The 20,973-nt window shown below is 43.0% G+C and overlaps 1 protein-coding gene across 1 annotated transcript in view; it reads left to right on the top strand.

Annotated features, from left to right (window-relative positions):
- The first annotated feature begins 410 nt into the window (after positions 1–410).
- Positions 411–20,973, top strand: part of nsmfa (NMDA receptor synaptonuclear signaling and neuronal migration factor a) — a 56,094-nt gene continuing 35,531 nt past the window's right edge. The window contains 4 exon segments of the mRNA XM_069673721.1: positions 411–644; positions 17,347–17,408; positions 17,672–18,571; positions 20,079–20,151. Coding sequence (XP_069529822.1) covers positions 574–644; positions 17,347–17,408; positions 17,672–18,571; positions 20,079–20,151 — 1,106 coding nt within the window. The 5' untranslated portion in view covers positions 411–573.

Raw genomic sequence — 20,973 nt, 5'->3', positions numbered from 1 at the left:
CCCCTGTCCTTGGCTGTGGATGAGAGCCTCTCCATTTTTGTAAGGGAAAGAGAAAGAGAAGAGGGGGGGACCCTTTTACCAAAATGACCGATTACATAACACGGGGTGATGAATAAATAAAAATACCCAAATGATGGACCAAAAATGGATGAGATGAAAGGTTCTGGATGGCACCATGTGCCCCAGAACCTCCACGCTGCACCCTCCCCTTTGTGATGATGGTGATATCACCACCCATACCATCCTCCCATCAATGAGAGAGAGAAGGAGAGAGAGAGAGAGAGAGAGAGAGGTCTGTGTATTTTCAGCCACACGCTGACAGCTGTGTGCAGCTACCCCACGTACGTGCTCATATCCGGAGACACAGTCAGAGAGAGAGGGAGGGAGAGAGAGGAGGAGAGGCTGGCGTCCCCTCTCCTTTTTTTTGCATCTTTTCCTCTGCAGACGCGTGCGTGACATATCAGCTCACGGATTTCCATTCAACTTTTTTTCCTCTTTGCGGTTATTTATACTGTTTTCCTTGAGGGTCTTTGGAATGAACTGCTTTCCTGCCTGCGTCGTCTCCATGTCAGCATGGGAACTGCCGTGTCCAAAAGGAAGAATTTAAGAAACGATGCGATATCTTCTGTGGCAGCAAAAGTTAGGTAAGTGACGCCCGAAGCCGTGCGCCTGTTTCCACCCATTTCGTCAATTATTGCAGCCTCGGGGGGACCTGACAGGTGTTTCGGCGTTCAGGTGACTCCCAGGCGAAGTTATGAGTGACAGTTGTGTGTTGTGATGTATTACCACTGCGCTATCCCGGCTACAGACAGCCCAAAATCGTTGTAATGCGCAGAGAGGCTTTTTGCGCTTTCGCACGTCTAAAGACTGTCCCGTCTAGCCCGGGGCGTGCGTCTGAGCAAATGTGCGCGTAAATAACCCTTTATTCTCTCCAAGCTGCACCTGTAACGAGCAAATGGAGCCCAAATATAGTGGAGTCTGCCTTATAATCCCATAACACTGTGTTTTGTGCGGACTAAATTAGCTGGAAGAGGATTTTAGCCCCCTGGCGCGTCGCAGCTTTTTACGGATGTTATGAATGAAGCATTATTGTGTAATGAAAGTCATGCAGAGGCAAAGCGAGGTCTGCTGTGACTCACAGAAACCCTGATTCGTTTTCGCTTCTAAACTACACCATCACCTGCTGTAGAAAAACAACAACCTGCCAAATGATTTTTTTTTTTACGCCAATTTAAACAAAAACGGCTTTCTGTCTGGCCGCATCGACCCGTGCCGGACAGCGCGTGCAGTCATGAGGCTGCTGCCTTCACACCCCGCCGGGCAAATGATCCAGCTGTCGATTAATCAATCACTGCAATCGATTCGATCGTTAGCAGGGATCACCAATCACGGTCAGTTATTGGAGCGGTCAGAGAGGGCAGCGCGGCTGGTAATTTATTCAGACTGTTTGGCACGAGACCAACACGTTAAAAGCTGTTAACGACTCACTCTAAAAGAGGCGTTCAGTGTCTATATGGGCTGTATGGATTTCTTTTAACGTCCACGTCCGCATCCATCTGTTATATAGCACCATGCAGGCAAAGCCATCTCCATCCTGCGTGTCTGAGCTCGCGCTGGAGCTGCAGCTGTGCAGCCGAAAAGCACGTGTGACTGTGTTCATGTGTCTACACATGTAGTGCGGAGGCTGAGCGGGGATGGAGAGTGAGATCAGGATACAAATTCAGCATTTTCGTGCTTCAGCAGCAGGCCCCCGGTATGTGACTGGAACTCAATCAATGAATGACCTTGACTTGTGCAGACTCCAACATCCACAGAAGTGGGCTGATGTGCTATTACGTCATTCTCTCAGTGTGTGTGTGTGTGTGTGTGTCTTCCTTACGTTACACAGCCTTTATGTGAGCCTGCTATGTATGTATGCATGGTAGTGTGTGTGAGCGTGTGCGTGTGTGTGTGTGTGTGTGTGTGTGCCACCTTGAAAGGAAGATGAGATTGTGGTGCCCATAAATGGCAAGGGATTATAGAGGGTTGTCTTTCGCAGGTGTGCTTGTGTGTGTGCATGTGTGTGTGTGTGTGGGGGGGGGGGGGGGGTGTGTGTGTGTGTGTGTGTGTGAGGGAAATCTCAAAGGCCAACAGGCTTTTATTCCTTCATGTCTTGAATGGAAGCACTGAAATACTATAACACATCTGTGACCACTGAAGATGATCTCCTACACACACACATGAAGATATTAAATCATTCCTTGCACGCTCCTCTCTCTTTTAAATACACACTCACACACACACACACACACACACACACACACACAAGTTAAATTTTTCCGAGTTAATGGCAGACTGAACTTTGCCTCCCGTAGATGGGAAACGCAGCTGAATCACATCCAATATTGATCATCCTCTCACCGGCACACGACCCTGTGAACGTGGAAGCGAGCGCTCAAAAGTGGTTTTCTTCTTCATCTCATCTTCTTCACCTCAATCACCAACCAAACATTTAGACGTATTTACATATGGCCAGTCAGGCATGTGTGCACACTCTGCTCGCTTCCCTTCTTCTATCAGTGTGAAGGGCAGCCAGAGTCAGAGTCCAGCTCTGCAGATTTTTAATATTACAGCTCAGTCTGCAGTGTAACGTTGGGCTTTTCTAATTCATGCAGCAGTGTGCTTTTATTTTGAAGGATTTTTCCTCTGACATGCAATTTCTTTTTCAATTATTGTTTACACAACTGTGCATTTTGTGCACTGAGCAGCTGAGTGACCCCCAGTGAAACATCTGGAAACAACTGGAATTGGCTTTCAGGTTTTGTCCACACAGCACTCGTTCTTATAATATTTGCTGAGGCTGTAAAAGTTCTGTTTACTGCTGTTTCGGTGAAACTCGAGGAAAACACACTTTAATGCTCACCTTATAGCAGCTCACATGGGTTAATATGTGCCTCTAAGTACCAACAATATATCATATGGCGTACCTCCATGTTTCTACATGCTGGGAACTGTGTGATGAAGCAGCACACACACACGCGCACACACACACACACACACACACACACACAGAGTAAGGTCATCGCAGAGTTTTGACTCATCAATTTCTTACCTGCCACTCTTGCCAGTGTCCAGTTAGCGACATGATACAGTGTCTCTGCAGCTTTCACATCAAATTAAAGGACGTGTCGTATTATAAAACACTGCTGTCAGAGAGGCTAGACTGAGGTACGCACACACACACACACACACACACACACACGCACGCACACACAGCTTCTATGAGTGCGACCTCCTGATGATGACGCAGTCTCTCACCTCTTTTAATTTCTTTCTCTTCCCGTCTCAGTTTTGCATATACTGTACACACACACACACACACACACTTTCCTGTGCATTCACAATCTCACAGGTAAATGGCAGCAGGTGTACGTGTTGATAAGTCTGAGTCATCATCATTTGCCAACACATCCGAACATAGCTCAACATTACAACACTTTCTTTTCCCTCCACTAAATGCATGAAGTTGCAAAGTGTTTTGAATCAAATAGATCCTTTATGGACTTCTTGTTTCTTATCTATAACCCTTTGGAATACAGACATCTCAACTGACCTTCATACAAACACTTCCACTTCTAAACAGTTCCATAAACTCTTTTATCATTCTGTTTCTCTTGCATTAACATCAGTCTTCGAAAAGTGTGAGTATACGCTGACCTGTTTGTGGAGGTCATGGCATTTGCCAAGAGGCTGGTGCATTGCACACCTTGAAGATTGTGGCTATACACAACTTACATTTATTGTACAGTTTCCCTCTTGTGCTCTTACAAATGAAGTATTTCCCGTCCAAAACAAACCAAAAATAGTGACAATTTGTTGTTTTACGCTCATGTTCGTTCAGTGTTCAGGGTTTGATAAGATACGCTTTATCGATCCCCCAAAGGGGAAATTTACTCATTGCATTACCTTGCATTAAAGCTCCTGTGAGGAGTTTTAGGAGTGTTATGAAACACACTGAAATGAATACTGATCCCGCTATATGGGCTACAAAAGCAAACAAGACCATCCATGTTAAGATTGATCATTTCTATATAGTTATGTTAAAGGCCTGTAACAACTGCTGGGCTGCAAAATCAGCCTTTTTTTCTATATTTTCCATGGCAAATATTTATAGTGAGAGACATGTTTGAATGTTAAAAGAAAGCAGGATGAGATATTCTGTTGAAAAACACTTCTTATAAATGTACAGGACAAAGATCAGCAAAGAAGCAGAGGTCGCCAAAATCAACACAAACCAAAAGTTCCTCACAGGAGCTTTAAGTTATTTTTATGTAGAATCTGAAGGTGTGTCTTAATTGTAGTATGGGAAGTCTGGTTTCTGTTTGAGTAATATTGACCAATCACGTATCAGCAGGCTGCGGCGTATGCAGGAAAAACAGTCGGTGTGGAGAGCAAAAGCAGGCAGAACGTAATGCGTCGTAATTACAACCCAACTCCCATCAGCGGCTATCTGACAGCAATTTAGCCTCTTATTAATCTCTATAAACAGACATCTGCATGCTAACAGCTAACAATCTGTTCTAGATCAAAAATTCAACTTGAGACAAATTCGCTTGACACTGTGTCACGAAAGCTTTTCAGCGTTTAGATTTCCGGATTTCCTCAAATGCGTCAGAAATGATTCGATCCGACCTCGGGGGGATGTAATGAACAGTGAATGAATGAAGAGTCGCAAAATTTGCTTCACTTTTGATCTGAACACACGGTCGCTTCTCATGTTGCTAACTGGACTGTAAACCACGCAGCACACGGAAAAGGAATCTTGGCTGAAAGTCGTTGTCGCTAACCGCTGGCTAAACCGGGATGTCCGACATGTTCACTGTTGCTCTTAGAGGCTATATTGTCATCAGACTATAGCTGATGAGTTGGGGACCAGGGAATACCTCTACCAAATTTCAAGCCACTCTGTCCTCTGTCAAACCACTTAAAACCAAGAATGTCAACCTGCTGTTGGCGCTGTAAAGGTTAAGTGAGGGGATCACAAAGGTCCGAAGGCTTTGACTTCTGGGGCTGACTCATGTCTCTTCCAAATTTTAAGCTAATCTTTCCCGTAGTTCTTGACATATTTTCAAACAGAAAAAAGTGGTGGACAGACATTGCAAGCTGTTAAGCATGAAAGCTGGCGTGATTTAAATTAAACCCGATATGTCTTTGTCCCTTCCAGATCAGAAAAAAACACTGACAGATGAACTCTCACTGACATATGATGGCACCACACAAGAGGACCACATTCAAAGAAATACATTCAAACAATACATAAAGAAACCCTAAAGACACGCTGGCTTCTTCGTACCTGGTGTGTGTCTGTGCCTGTGTCATCTCCTGCATGTTTATGGATTGCTGGTTATGAAACAGGTCACACTCTCCCCTCCAGCAGCTCATGAGACGGAGCGAGCGAGCAACGTGGAGTGAGACGGGGGAAAGAGAGAAAGAGAGAGAGAGAGGAGAGATTACCTCCAATTCACACAGCAGAATTCTGCGACATTGAGTGAGAAAGCAAACGCTTTGATCTTCCATCTGCCAGAGAGGAGGAGAGGAGGAGCGGAGGGGCTGTGCGGTGGTTCGGCTGAAGGGCATCGGACAATGGAGATGTGGGGGAGAGAAAGATGGCGTGCAAGATGAAAGCAAATGCAACACAAATCGAACATTGCATCTTAGTCTTCTCTGGACAGGTGTGACTGTCTTTGTTGTGTGTGCAGTCACTCGGTTCGTGGGGTTGAAGGCTCTTACATAACTGTTTTTGCAATGACAGCTATCCAGATTCACTGAAGCTCAGACGAGAGAGGCCATTTTTCCTCCTCAATAAAAAAAATCTAAGTATTCCCAGCTAAAACCTTTTTCTTTTATAGTCCGCTTTGTGTACCCGCGTTTCAGCAAAACTAATCTTTTTTCCATCACATCTCTCTCCCTCCTGATCTCCAGCAGTGTTATTCCTTTTGCAATAAATATGCTGAATGAGGCAGATTCTATTGATTACAGTCTAAGAATGATTAGAGCTCCTGCGGTGTGATGAGATTGTTTGTCTGTCTGTCTGCAGTCATGCACATTTATTCTATTTCTTCTTTTATTCTTCGACAAAGTTTATTTAGCTGATAACTTTTTCTACATTTACACCATAAGCCTTTTTCGAAGAAGTCATTTAGACATGTCATAGTATTTGAAGCACTTGTATAATGGCTATACATTTAATAATGGCTGCATTCCATTTAGCTGCTTCAGTTGCAGGGTCCTGGTTTAGTTCATGTTGGTTCATTGTCACACTGTTATGACTGATTCTTGTCTTAAGCACTCCTCGTTAATGACTTTAATTAGCAACACCTGTGCCTCTAGGAGTATCAAGTTAAAATGTCAATCCATTATCTATACCGCCTCCTCCATTGGGCGAGAGGCAGGCCCTGGATTGATCGTCAATCACTGGACTGACACAAAGAGACAGACAACCTTTCACGCTCACATTCACACCTACGGGCAATTTAGAGTCACCAACGAGCATGTCTTTGGGCTGTGGGAGGAAGCCAGAGTACCTGGAGAGAACCCACACATGCACGGGGAGAACATGCAAACTCCACAAAGAAAGGCCCCCTATGTGAGAACAGGGATTCGAACCAGGAACCTCCTAGCTATTAGGCAACAGTGCTAACCACTGCAGCATCCCTTTGTCCGAACAGGGATTCGAACCAGGAACCTTCTAGCTATTAGGCGACAGCGCTAACCACTGCAGCACCGCTTCGTCAGAACAGGGATTCGAACCAGGAACCTTCTAGCTATTAGGCAACAGTGCTAATTACTGCACCACCGCTTCGTCCGAACAGGGATTCAAACCAGGAACCTTCTAGCTATTAGGCAACAGTGCTAATTACTGCACCACCGCTTCGTCCGAACAGGGATTCAAACCAGGAACCTTCTAGCTGTTAGGCGTCAGCACTAACCACTGCACCACCGCTTCGTCTGAACAGGGATTCAAACCAGGGACCTTCTAGCTGTTAGGCGACAGTACTAACCAAGTTAAAATGTCTTCAGTGAAAAGAAGAGAAAATTCAAATTAAACACAAAGTATGTAATTTCTGCTGCGAGGGGTCTCTTATCAAAACAATAGCAAATGAGTAGTTTGATGATGTCATGAATTAGCATGGGATCATGGGAGTTGTTGTCTTTATTTGTAAACAACCATCATTGCCAATGAAAATCTATCTGATGTGAATCAGGCAAAGATGAGGTGAGTTCAGTTAGGGCACTTTAATTCACATTATGTCAATTCATTTGAATTAAATAGCTAATGTGAGCTGTGATTTTCTTCCATACACTGAATTATCATCTGTGTTCCCCATGTTTTCCCTGAAGTTCGAAACACATTGTATGGATTCCTCAGGATTGAACATTGTTGGAAACATTTAGTAGATGACTAAACAAAATATACAACAAAGGTCTTTGCAGGGATTTAACGTACTCTACCTTTAAATATGTGAAGGTTGCTACAAAGAAACAGAAGAGTGCTATGTGTAAGTTGGTGTAAAGCTGTTGCATCACTCTACCAACGCTGTATGTGGTTCGGCTGTTTTCTGTGAGTCACTGACATTTTAATCAGCTCCTCGATCAGGTGCTCCATTCCCACATGTCCCATAATGCACCACACTTTCAAGACTGCAATTAACATTCCCAAGTCCCTTTGGCCCTCAGCGTGAGCAACAAGCCTCTCAACAGGTTCTCAACACCCCAGCTGTGCATTCATGTGTGTGTGTGTGCTCCTCCATGTGTGTGTTTGAAGGAAACCCAATTCAATTAGAGCATCTGAGAGGTGGATTCGATTACGGAGCATTAAGAGTGAGGAATCTCTGAGCTTGGCAGCCCATTGTTTACAGTGGAGAGACGCCCAGGGAGACATCAGCTCTGATGATATTGAGACCAATGGGAACTCTGCCAGAGGGAGTGATGGCCTGGTTTCAGCCATGAGCCACTCGTCCTCTAAAGATGTATGGTCACGGTGTTAAATGGCATCAGAATCCACAGGGAAGGCACTGGACATGGGTCAATGTGGAAAGAAATACCGTAGCAGCATAAGAACGTAGGCCTCTCCATCGGTGAGTCAGTTCGTTAAGTATTCAGGGTCTATTTTGTCAGTTTAGAAATAATGTGTTCATCATAACTCAAGCTTAAATTTAAGGAGAACCCAATTGTGTTGGTTAATGATCATTTATTGTTCATCACTGTCATTATATGACTAATAGTAGCTCTGGTAATGGAGAGGATGGCTGAGGTGTGATGAGTCACGTTTGAACGTGGGGTTGTGAGCATACTTTCAATGAGTGGAATTTGTACAGATTGCTATCTACACCATTTCCATGTTCTAATAAGGTGTATTAAACACAATATATTTTACCTTTCTCGAGATGCACAGGCTTAGAACAAGGTTTCATTCCAGAGTAATGGATAAAAAAGGTGCATAAGTTAACATTGCAAAATAGGCTCTGCATACTTACATGTTTGTCATAAAAAAAGGGCTGAAATGTTTTCTCTGCTCAGAGATCTACTTGTATAATTGCCTCATTGAAACTTGGATATATTTACATCTAATTGCTTTGACTTTATCTACAATCCACACATAACATTTGCTTTTATTCGCTTTCACTCGTAGAAGGACAAAGTCCCCTGATTTACAGAAAAGGATAGTATGCTTGCCTGGCGCATATCCACACGTGGGCGGGCAATTTCCACCTGTAACAGCAAAGCCAACCTGCAAAAATGTTTGATTGATGCAAACTAAAAATGTAGGCGTAAAAGCACCCTTAAAAAAAATGACAACATCCAACAGTGAGAAAACATCCAAATAAGTAGGACATAAAGAAAACTGGAATAAGTAATGAGTCGTGTTTCTACATCAAACTGAAGGAATAGGGCTTGTTTACAGGTTTTGTAATGTTCCCATCTGTCAAGTACCCAGTGTGCATTGTTCTGTCTAAACCTATCTCAAGAGTTGAAGGGCTGAGGTGTATCTTCCTGTTGTTGAGGATCCTTTTATGCATGTGGAGGTGGTAAGAGGAGTTTGCGGCAGAATGTGTTGAAGAAAGAGAGGATTGTGTGTAATTGTGTCTGACTCATCCGGCTTGTGAAATGCTAAGTACACTTGAGTACCTGCTGAACTCTAGACCCAGGTTGAGGTGAAATCTGCTCATATCCAGTTTCACTCACTCACTCACTCGGAAGGAACAAAACAGATGACAAGACATAGGCAGAAACTTAGGGATTCAAGTTGTTACCACAGTTATTTATATAATTCAATTGGAGATACTCTTGGAGTTCTATCTCAGACAATGGATAATTGAGCCTCCTTGTTGCTTGACATTGAGGCTGGAGAATGTCCCCAAGGAGAGGCGAAAGCATCAGCTGTTTCAGACAAAATCAGAATATGTTTACATTATGTAACTGTCATTTAGCAGCTTTAGAAAATGTTAAAGTTTAGTAGGTTTGAACGACAAAGTCTGGGTCAACGATTCACTTCTTGGTTCCCAATGACGGTCAGTGTGGGTGTCTTTGAACTACAACAAAAATAGCTGACCGATGTAGAGGTTGTTAATGAAAGCATTTGAAACCCACTTAAACATTGACATTAATTCAGGATGTTAAGACATGGCAGTGTTGCAGCATTTTTTTGGGCCGAGGAGGGCAGGCCTGGTCCTTGGGGAATCCCAGGAGCTTAACCAAGGTGCAGAGGGCCAGACTAAGCCCGCTGAGAGTGCAGGAGAGTGCAGGAGGACGGGGCACGGAACTCCACGGCTAGCTGCGGGACTACGCAGTGCTACGATGGCCCATGATCTTTGTGGGCTCACCATTTTTGGACCTTAAACTCTGTGACAGTAAATCTCTTAAATAATTAATTACTCCGACTCAGTTGTTGGTTAACCTGGCCTACTTTTAAGCCATTTGTTCTGGACAATCACCGTGTCTCTCCATCTTTCACCCCCCTGGCACCGTAGTTGTGAGTGACGATTGATGAGGGGTATACTCACTTTACAGATAAGTGGCGTCAACTACTATTATGAACGTATATAAGACGACCCCACTTTTTCAGATGTATTTAAAGCGAAAAAAACCTTGTCTTATCTTCGGACCAATACGGTATTTAAAAAACATTCTTAGTCTTAGGCAGTATTCATCTGTGCAAGATGAGATGACATCGTGGCCAATTTGTGGCGTAGGAGAAGTTCTAGAAAACCTTGGAGCATCTTGAAGACTTGCTTGTGTCTCACTGGAAAGTACGATCTAAAGAGAGGCGGTATAATTTATAACCGAAACCATGATGTTTTTATAACCTGAAACCGAAATATGGATTCTTTCCTCACCAACCAAGTTGTAGGCGGGTGTGGCTCTGTGGAAGAGTCCGTCGTCTCCCAATCGGAAGGTTGGCAGTTCAATCCCCAGCTCCTGCAGTCTACATGTCGAAGTGTCCTTGGGAAGACACTGAACCCCAAATTGCTCCCAAAGGCGTAGCCATCAGCGTATGAATGAGCGTGAATGGTAAAATCCTAAATGGAGATTGGCACTTTGCATAGTGGCCTCTGCCAACAGTGTATGAATGTGTGTGAAAGGGTGAATGTGACATGTAGTGTAAAAGCACTTTCAGTGGTCTGAAGAAGAGTAGAAAAGAGCTATATAAGTGCTTTAAAGTAGTTTTAAGAGACACAGATAGGTTATGTCTTTTGGCAGATCTCGGCGTCAAATGAGAAAATGCTTCAATGCGTCAATGTGGAGGACGGCTACAAACAAGGTCAATCAATTTGCAGACTTGTTCTGTAGTTGAGAGTTGGAACTGTTTCCAAAACTCACAATCGTAGTGTTCTAGGACACTGGGACATCCGAGTTGGCAGCTGAAAAGCACTGCATCCACCGCTGACGTCAGGAATCTAACCTTCATGTAAGACTATCATGGACGTCGTGAAATGGATATCGTAAATTTGGTGTCTTTTTCACTTAAAGTTGGCAGTAAATGGAGATTTTATGGACTATGGAAAAGTGACATGAAATGCATGAGGTCGATGCCCTGTTGTAAAAATGAGTGAGTACGGACTCACTCTTTGGTTGCCAACTCCTGTTGCCAATCAGCTCATGAACATGCCACATATTACAGCAACAACATTTCATAAAGTCTCTGCAAGGTTATGGTCAAAAAGTTTAGTCTTCTGGAGCTTTAGATTAGAGCATTTGGTACTTTGAGGACTTCTTGTCCACATCGGCCCAACGTTAATTCTGCTTTTTGCCTTCAGTAGATCGGACAGTCGAAGATAGACAGGAAATTTAGGGAGCAGACAATGGGGGACGACATGCACAAAATGACCGAGCAGAGCGGGAGTCAAGCCAGCAGTCACTGCGACGAGGGCTGTGGCTTCTGTGCATGGGGCACTATCCACCAACCAAGCCAAACCAGTGCCCCGCCCAACGTTAATTCTTGAGTCTTTGATTTGTAGTCCTTTTAAGGCACTTTGAGATGAGAAAAATTGGTTACAATTCCACGAAAAAAGAAAAAAGAACATGCGATTTGATCAAAAGCTAGAAAACGACAACTAAAACTGACTTCAGAAACATCTTTCTTTAAAATAGAGAAGAGTTTAAATTATTTGGCTTTTAAGCTAGCGCGAGCAGGAAGTCCTTGCAGTCGTAAGAAAAATCGAAATTTGAACATCTACACTTCCATCACAGCTCGGCTAAATTTGCTGGATCATGTGATATGATAGAAAGCACCAAAGGGTTCTTCAGCTTAATGGACCTTGTCAGGACTTTGTCTTCTTTAATGCATTTTCTAAGGTCAAGAGTCAAGCGTTAACCTCAAGACTTGGTTGGTTAGCAAGAGCTATATAGTAAAATAGTGCCTACAGCATACTTATTATAGAGATTTCTACTTTACCCTAAAGGTTAAAGATTTCACTCCTGCACAGCCAATCCCCTCAAGTGCCCCATCATTGATAGAGTATCTCATTTGATCTCATCCGGAACATTGAATTCGAATCTGTGCCACTTTTGTCAGTCCTGACACATGATCATAGAACATGTAGCGTACTGAACAGGCCTCTGGAAGTCCCTCAAGAGGTTAAAGGCCCTTTACGAGCCTTTTAAGTGACACAAAGGATTTTAGGGTTGACTTGATTCTTTGAAGCTGCGTTTGTCCTGCAGATTCTGCTGTCACTTTTATCTCTTGCTTCCTCATTGTCCTGACTGTGCACTCTCTGTCTAGCTCCGTTTCCTCAAGTTTACTCCGCCTTTCATTTTTAATGTGCCCCGATTTTTTCTCTCCACACTCCTCTTCCTCTCTGCGCTAATCCCGTCTGTCCTCCTCCTCCTCCTCAGAAACCCTCCCTCCCTTACTGGTTTCTTTCCCCAAACCCCCGTCACATGTCTGAGAGCATGCGGGAGGGATTTCATATCCGCCTGTCAGGCTCCTTCCTCTCCTTCTCCTTCTCCATATCCTCCCTTTTCTTCAATTTTCACCTTTTTTGCAGAGTATCTCCATCTGCCACCTCAAACACCTGGGTCCCTAACATGTTGTGCTCATCTATCACATATGAAGTGATTCTGAAAACAGTAATAAGAGAGAACACAGAGAGAGGGTTTGTGTAATAGATGCAGTGGAAGGCATTTATCTCTATTCGTTTCCACTCATGTATAATGGATTATGCAAGTCTCTTGCTCCATTGTTTGCTGATTCTAATCAGAGTGCCCCGGCCTGTTGAATAATAAAACAAGAGGGCAGAGTGAAATTGTCTCAGAGCTTCAGAAGGACACCTGCTGTTAGCGTGGAGACTACATGGATCACAAGTGTCGTTAACGGGACTGACTGCTTATTACATCATCACATGCTCATGTTGTTGTTCTTTTATTGTCCTTTCTCCTCTTTTGCCCACGATAAATTATGAAAATATTATTGAGCTTAAAAGACAGTTCCGACCAAGTGATTTGACTGGACAAGAGGCCATTATTAAGTGCTGATATGGAGTATAACAGCACTGGGACTTTATGTAACCATATGTGTTACTCCGCTTCAGGTGTTCTGCATACTGTAAATTACAACTACAGTCTTTGTGTGGATTGATGCCACCAATGCAACAGTCAACAGATGCTTGATTAACTGGCCACATGATACATTTAGAACAGATAAATGTTGATAGCACAAAGGGGCTGGTCTTTGGTAATGTGTGGACAAACTCAAAGTAGCTCCAGGGCTGGAAAAGTTGCAGAGCTACATATTTTTGAGAAGCCAAATTAATCTTTAAACAAAGAAAAACAATAATATTTGTTGTTACGTGTGACTTTTTATAACCCTATGCAGCTTGTAGAACTGGTGAGGCAAGTTTTATTATAAAAGTATTCGGAGTATTAAGAAATATAATAAAATAGTCAGCTATAATTTTCTCATGGGTCCCAGACTCCTTTATTTCTCAACACTTCGTTCAACAGTATGTAAAAGCAATATCACACTCCAGCATGTGCCGTTATACTGAATATGAGCATGGCTCTGCCTATATTCAGTACAACAGCACTCCCCCTCGTTTGGTATTGCTTAATTATGCAATATATCGCATTGTTTCCTGATACTGACGCTGCCTTCAGTTGCGTATTCTTAAATAATTTGTACAAAATCAAATAACCTCAAGCAAAGCTTAGTAAAGTATTCCAGTTAAATATTACTGCTTGGGGATTGCATGCAAAATACAGTGTGAATGGACTGCTATTATATATCGCTTTTCAAGTCTTCAGACCCCTCAAAGTACTTTTATACTATTCACCCTTTCACACACACATTCATACAGTGATGGCAGAAGCGTCTCTTCAAATCTACCCACCAGAATCTAATACTAAAACTAATAACACTCACGCACAGTCACACACCAATCTGTCCAGAGTCCTGCCCAAGGACACTTATAGACAGCAGCAGCCACAGAGCCACAGCTGTGGAGTTGCTATATGTAGTCTACTGTGTGCTATTCACTGGATGGACACTAAAAGCAACAGGTCACGTACACGAGACACAGAGTGGTAATAAAGGTACGGCAATGGGTCCCACAGGTCATGTTTGCCCTACAGGGGCATGTGGGCCTGGGGCAAAATGTCTGAAACATTACAGTATCTTACTCAGTCCTGTTAAACACTGAGTTCTGTCTAACGGGGGGCCGGACCAGCCTCAACACTGGTGACGAACTCTCAAAAAAGTGTTAATTAGTGGTGTATGTATTTACTGTGATACTGTTGGATAATCACTTGTGGAAGAAGAAGAGGTGAAATCAGATCTCTTGGAATTAACTTCTAATTTATGTTTTTAAGATGTGGTTTTAATGTTGATTAACATATTTTCTTTCGGGGTGTTTCCTTTAAACATGTAAAGCAGCTCTGTTCACATAAGTTGTCTCTGGAGGAATCATGCCTCGAACAGAGGAGGAGGGATGAGACAGGAGAGCGGGGTGAGGCAGCAAGAAAACAGGGCTGAGTTTAAATAAGAAACTCGGTGTAAGACAGAAGCGCAGACGGTGCATCAGAGAAATATTGGAAAAAGTCTGCTACCACTGTGTTTGTGTGTGTATGCCTGCTGTGTTGGGCAGGCTTTAATAATTGACAGAGCTGCCAGGCAGGATGCGTACACCGGCAGATTCCTCTGCATACACCAGATGTGTGCGAGTGCGCGGGCGTGTGTGTGTCTGCTTTATCAGCCGTCACCTCTGACTTTAGCTGTGTTAGCAAAACAGGCCATTTTGTGAACACATCAGATTATTAATCATGCTCAAATCGATATATACTTAGTAAATTATGCATAATGCTTTTCACACCAGGTTTGCGAAAGGAAACAAGCCTGCTGACTCACAGCTGATTCATTAGTCTGCCTGCGCTCGTAGATCATTAGCGATAAAGTAACTGAAACCTCATTGTTTAAAGTCATACGGCGAGTGAGCTCATAATATAAATGTTCAGCTGAAAATAAAATGAACAATACAAAAAAAATGATAGAAGATAGACACAGTAAGTATAAGGTAAAAAGCACTTGTTCATTCTGACAACGAGCTACTTAATTATAGATGTAGGTGGCCTTAATTACTCATGTGCTCTATGGTGGGTTAAAGCAAGCTGCTGTAAATATATACAAGGTGCTGTACTTCCTCTGAAAAGTAGTCAAAGTATTACATCTCGCAAAATGGAAATAATCTCTAATACCATTAACTTGATTGTGTCCTAGAGTTTGTAATTCATTAAGAAAATGAGACAGTCTATTTCAGTCTATTGAGGAAATGACAATCTTATCATGATTCAGAAATGAAATTATATTAATAGCACACAGTATATGAGTTGCTCACGTCTCCTTTGCTCTCCTCTCTTAATTACAATCATGAATCGTTATTGCTAATAGTTCTTGCTGTGCTACATTTACTCTCATTTACATTAATACCCAGATTAACATTGAAAGCACACTTCGGTTATCTGTCTTTCTTTAACACCATCTCTCTATGCTCCCTTACAATCCTGTCACTTCCCTGACTTTAGGAACATTAGGAGGTCAACGTCATTCAACTGAGGAACCTGGGGCCATTTTATTAATAGTTAAAGCGCCCTGTGATATTGAGTTTCAGTTATATGTGGCTGAATGGATGTCTGGAGTATATTTCTCTGTGTGTGTTTGAGTGAAAGAAAATCAAGGGGAAAAGGGAGATACCCATTAGATTCAGCACAATGGTTATTGAGCTCAAAGCATCCATTTTTTATCACATCTCCAAGCAATGTTCTTCAATTGCTGGCAAGGTCAAGTATATGGCTGTGTTCGAAATGCCTTACTACATACTACATACTATATACTGCATACTGCGTTCGGCTGTTGTATGGAGGAGCTTTTCAAATTCATTTTGCAGTATGCTACGCCAGGCGGAAGTAAACAATAACTGCCACTCACTGCTACAGCGCCCCCTTCTGCTGGAATGCTGCTGCTGTCCGTCATTTCAACTGCCTACTTCCAGCGCTTTGCATTGTGGGATACAGTAGGCGAGGCAGACTGGTCCGATGCATACTGGGGATTTTCTCCGAATCAGTACGACATCCGGGTATTTTTGGCATACTACAAATTTTGCATACGACATTTTGGCCAAATCAGAACGTACTGCTAGTATAGCATGGCATTTCGAACACAGCACAGGTCTTGACCCAAATGTACAAAAACTGCAGTTTCTTGAGTGGCCACTTGAGGCTGGCTCCAAAAGTGAGTCAATCTCCATTTGGACCCGTACTAAAACGGCAAACTTTACAGTAGAGATAAACACGTGCACAGTCTGATACAAAAATGGGGTTTGGTCGATAAAGTTATGTTGTTATTATTCATTAACTATCCATTTCAATTATATTAAGGTTAAAATTATGCACAGTTAGGGGCGTGGTCGCTTTAAGGGACTGATGGTTGAGCTAGTTGTAACCTAAGCTAAGTTTGTGCTGTTCGTGCCAGTTAGGGATTTTGCCCCAGTTTTTCGGTGAATAAAAATCTAGTAATATATTATTTATATGTTTGCACTTATTAGTATGAAACATTGATTGTTTGTGGCAGCCTGTGCATGGGAGTCAGAATTGTTGTTGGCTTTTCCCAACACAGATTAGACGGCGGGCTGTAGGGAGGAGCTTGTTCAAGCGAGTCAAGAATGAAGCTCTCTTATCTTCCTTAGTTTATATAAATCCAGTCAGCAAGAAACACTCACAGAAAAAATCTGATTTTGTGTAAAACATCATGGTTTACAAGCTTATAAGCTATCTAATGAATTAGCCACAGACTGTTTCACTTTAAGAAGCATTTTCCCACCCCTCACTCCTCTCTAGCTCCACCGTCTTGCCCAAATATGGTCACTTCTGGTTGCAGAAAAAAATGGTGGTTATCAAGATGTTGAACTTGAGGCTTCAGAAAGGCCGTCAACAAACCGATGGGTGCCTATAAAAACGTCCATACAAGGATTCTGTGTGTGTATGAATTAAGACAACAAACACACTCACGGTCTGCTAGAGCAATTACATCTACCAACGCATACTGAGGTCATATTGAGAAATTCGAACAATCCTTCACTCTATCTCCTCCGGCTGTCTCATACTCCGTCTCTCTTTGAGTCTGAGGCTGCCTGAAGTGCCGAGATAAAACAGCTGCATCTTAATCTGTGGGTGGCACAAGCCCACAAAGAAGGCAATTAGCTTTATAATTTACAATTCCCCTGCCCCTCTCTCTTCTCTCCCCTTCCATTTTCTCTCCTCCTGTCCAACCATGAATTAATGTCTTTATGTGTGTCATGTGTGTGTATGTCCCCACAGAGCAGCGCGAGCATTTGGAGAGTACCTGTCCCACACACACCCTGAAAACCGAAACGGATCAGGTCAGCGTCTCTGTCCATCCCTCTATCCTGCTCTGCTAATTCCTTTGTGGTCTTTAATCCTCACTCCACCTGCTTCAACTCATCCTCTGCTGAAATGCCACGCTGCAATCATTAGCATATCACAATAACCACCAATAACCGAAGAAAGACTGACCTCTGTTCCATTCTCAGCTTTACTGTTTCTCTCCTTTTCTTGCTCCTGAGGACCTTGGTGTATTTCTCTTCATTAACACTGATATTTGTGTTTCCTCCTGTCATACTAGCCCATCTTCTGTGTGATACCTTGGTGGGTCCCGACCCAGAGTCGCCAAGTGACAAGATTAGCCCCAGCAACAACAACCACCTCCATCCCGTCTCTAACTCCACCAAGGGCTGTGAGGACAACCAGGATCCCAGCCTGGTGAAGCCCCCACTGGGCTCACACCTGCCACCTCCCCCTTCCATCACCATCTCCACCAGGCCAGCGCGTCTGTCCCTCGAGCGCAGCTTCTCAGCGGAGGAAGACCAGCAGAAGTGTGTTGAGTGCACCCTGCAGCCGGCCCGTGTCTACACCATCACCACCCAGCGTGGTATGCTGATGAGCAGCGGTCGGGGCAGCAAGGAGAGCCTAGAACTGGACGTCCTGAAGGAGAAGTCGGGGAGTGGCAGGCTGGGATCCAGAGGTGGCTTGGTCCAGCCCTCCACTTCCCCTTCCTCCACCTCATCATCGCCAACTCAGTACCACCATGCCAGTGGCGGACGTGGCAGCAGCAGCGCTGCCAGCCACCATCACGGCAACCACCATGGGAACCATCACCACCACGGTGTTGTCACCAACACGCCCTCCAGTAGTGGTGCAAGTGGAAGCAGCAGTAGCAACCAGCAGCAGCAGCAGCAATCTTTAAACATCGCTGGATCCCACCATCATGTATCACATCATCACCACCATCACCTGTCTCAACCCCCGCTGCAGACCTCCGTCAGCGCCCACAACATCCGCAGCTGGGGCGAGGGCGGGAAAGGGGAGGCGGAGTGCAGCGGGCTGGCCTGTGACTCATGCAGTGGCGCCCCCTCGAGGAGCCAGGGCTCACTGGACCTGGAGAGCGCGTCCCGAGAGGCAGGCAAGCAGCACCGACGCCTAGAGCGGATGTGGAGTGTGGACCGGATGACTGGGCTGGAGAGAGGTGAGAGGGAGGAGGACACAGAGGAAGGGAGAGGCGCTGAAGTCCAAACAAGGGCGGGAGGGTGCAGGGTTCATTCATAAGACCCTGTGGCTGGGAGCGGTGGGTTTGCTGCTGGACCAGAGATGAAATAGCATTTGAGTAGTGATAATGATAGTAGTTGCCTCTTTGATTTTTGCTTTTATCTGAACTGTGTACAGCTTGTGGTCAGTATAACAAAAACACCTTACAAATGATAAAACACGTAGGAGAAGAGAAACAAAACATTGATCAAGTAGGTTCTCAACAACACTGACTAAAAGACAGTTGACAGTATTTAAACTAAAACATGCTTAAAAAATCAACACTCGACACAGTATCCACTCTTTCTGCTATTGTTAGCATGGCTTGATTTTGTTGTCACATTTACCATATTTTCACACAGCGGTTATTTTCCTCTGATATCACGCTCAGGGTGGGAGACCGAGTACTGGTGCGATCCAGGTTGTAAGTCATATAAATGTGGGGTGTCTGATAAATGTAATCATTTTAAAGTTTCTAAATGTAACAGAAACTGTAAACACAAACTCAAAATTTTGTAAAATATTTGTTTATCAGTTAGCTAACATGAGAAAATAGCTAACATTAACATTAAGCTCTTTACTAGCTAATATCTACATTAGCTAGGAAGCGGCTGAAAGGTAATATTACTGTTAAAAAGATACTTGAAAAAACGAGATAATAGGAAAAACTAAAATTCATTGCTAATGAAATATTAGCTTACGATAGCTAACGGGCTATCAAAAACTTCATTTAAACTTTAAATATGGCACAACTTTCACTGTTCATTTTGTTTTCAGTTGTTCATCAATAACAAGAAGAATCAAGATTAAATGTATCGTTTTCACAGCCTGGAATCCAGCAGTATGTTATTATAACAGCACTTGAGCATTCCAACCCAAGGGGAAAATGGCCGCTGTTTGAATGTGGTGAATTAGTCTGCCGTTTGTAAAAGCTAAATCATGTTTTGTTAATAATTTATAATTTTAGGCTTCATGAAAGTTTTAGGATCACTTCTGTGACAAAAACAGGTTGAGAATTTAGTGAGGAATCACAAAGAAACTACTATTATTTTATTTTCAGGTTTTACTGTGAACAATCAGTCTTGTAAAATCAATCACACACAGAGTTAGACATCAGTTTAGATTAAATCAAGTTTAGTATTACATTTAACACACCTTATCAAATCTATTTCTTCTCAGGTCTGTTGGGGGTTGAGGGTTTGATGTTGGCTGTGACGTGGTGGTCTGTATTTCTGACTCTTCGTCTCCCCGTCTCTCCTCTGCTGTCTCCTTCTGTGTGTCTCCCTCTCTCCATTTGTGGAGTGGTGGACTGTGAAGTGCTGCTGCTGTCACTGATTTGTGCTTTCATATTTCTTACATATCTATTACAACATTTGCCAGTTGGCGGACAGATTTTTCATTTTTTTCCCTCTAAACTTTTGAATAATCATTTTTCTCTCCATTGGCAGAGGACACAAACTGGTTCCCCAAGGAAAACATGTTCAGCTTTCAAACTGCCACAACAACCATGCAGGCGTGAGTGTCCAGCCTTTCATCACATATGAACAGAAACATGCACACATAGTCATATTTATGGTGTATATTCTGAAAGGTCAGGCTTGTGAATGACAGCAGATAAGTACTTGTGTTTTTGCATGTTTTAGACCATTAACTACAACATGAATAATTTACATCAACACAAACCATTTTCCAAAGCATGCTATAGGTTTTTAGATTGATTTCCTACCTCCAAGGCTGCCATTGATTTCCATTTCAGTCAGCTCTAAAACTCAGCTAGCACACCCTTAAAGCTTGCTCAAGGAGGACAATCCATCATAGTGAATATTTTGTCAATTCATTTTTATTTTTGTTCACGTTGAATTATTGATGCATGGTAAAGCTTGTTTATGCTTTGATAGGACTATTTGACATCTGACATTTTATTGTTGCTGAGCAGCAAAACATTACCAATTCTCATGATCTGTCCCTTGAGTTCCAATTATAATCAACCTTTTTTTAATGTAATCTAACCTTATAACACCATTTGTCTTTTTAAATCAATTATCTGCAAGTTTCATAGTGTGTTCAAAGAAACCAATAATTGCCAATAAGTAGGAAGACATTTTCATCTCATTGTGGCAATAATTAAAAACTCAGAGGATGACTGTGAATGTTTGTACAAAAAATCATGACTCATCAATTAAATTAAATATGAGTGTTTGTTGCAACTGGCCTCATAAGTCACATAAACCCCACAATGTCCTGACAAGTAGCATTCAAATAGTCTGACCAAAATATCGCCTCAGACAAAGTCTTAACAGATGGATGTATTTCTAGAAGCATGGATGGGAAGTACTTTGATTC

This window comes from Semicossyphus pulcher, unplaced genomic scaffold (assembly GCF_022749685.1).
Source record: "Semicossyphus pulcher isolate SPU_LCO1_2020_fin unplaced genomic scaffold, fSemPul1.0.p SCAF_22, whole genome shotgun sequence".
Lineage (NCBI taxonomy): Eukaryota > Metazoa > Chordata > Actinopteri > Labriformes > Labridae > Semicossyphus > Semicossyphus pulcher.
Note: the sequence above shows the minus strand (reverse complement) of the source record. Positions and strands in the feature narration are given on the sequence as shown.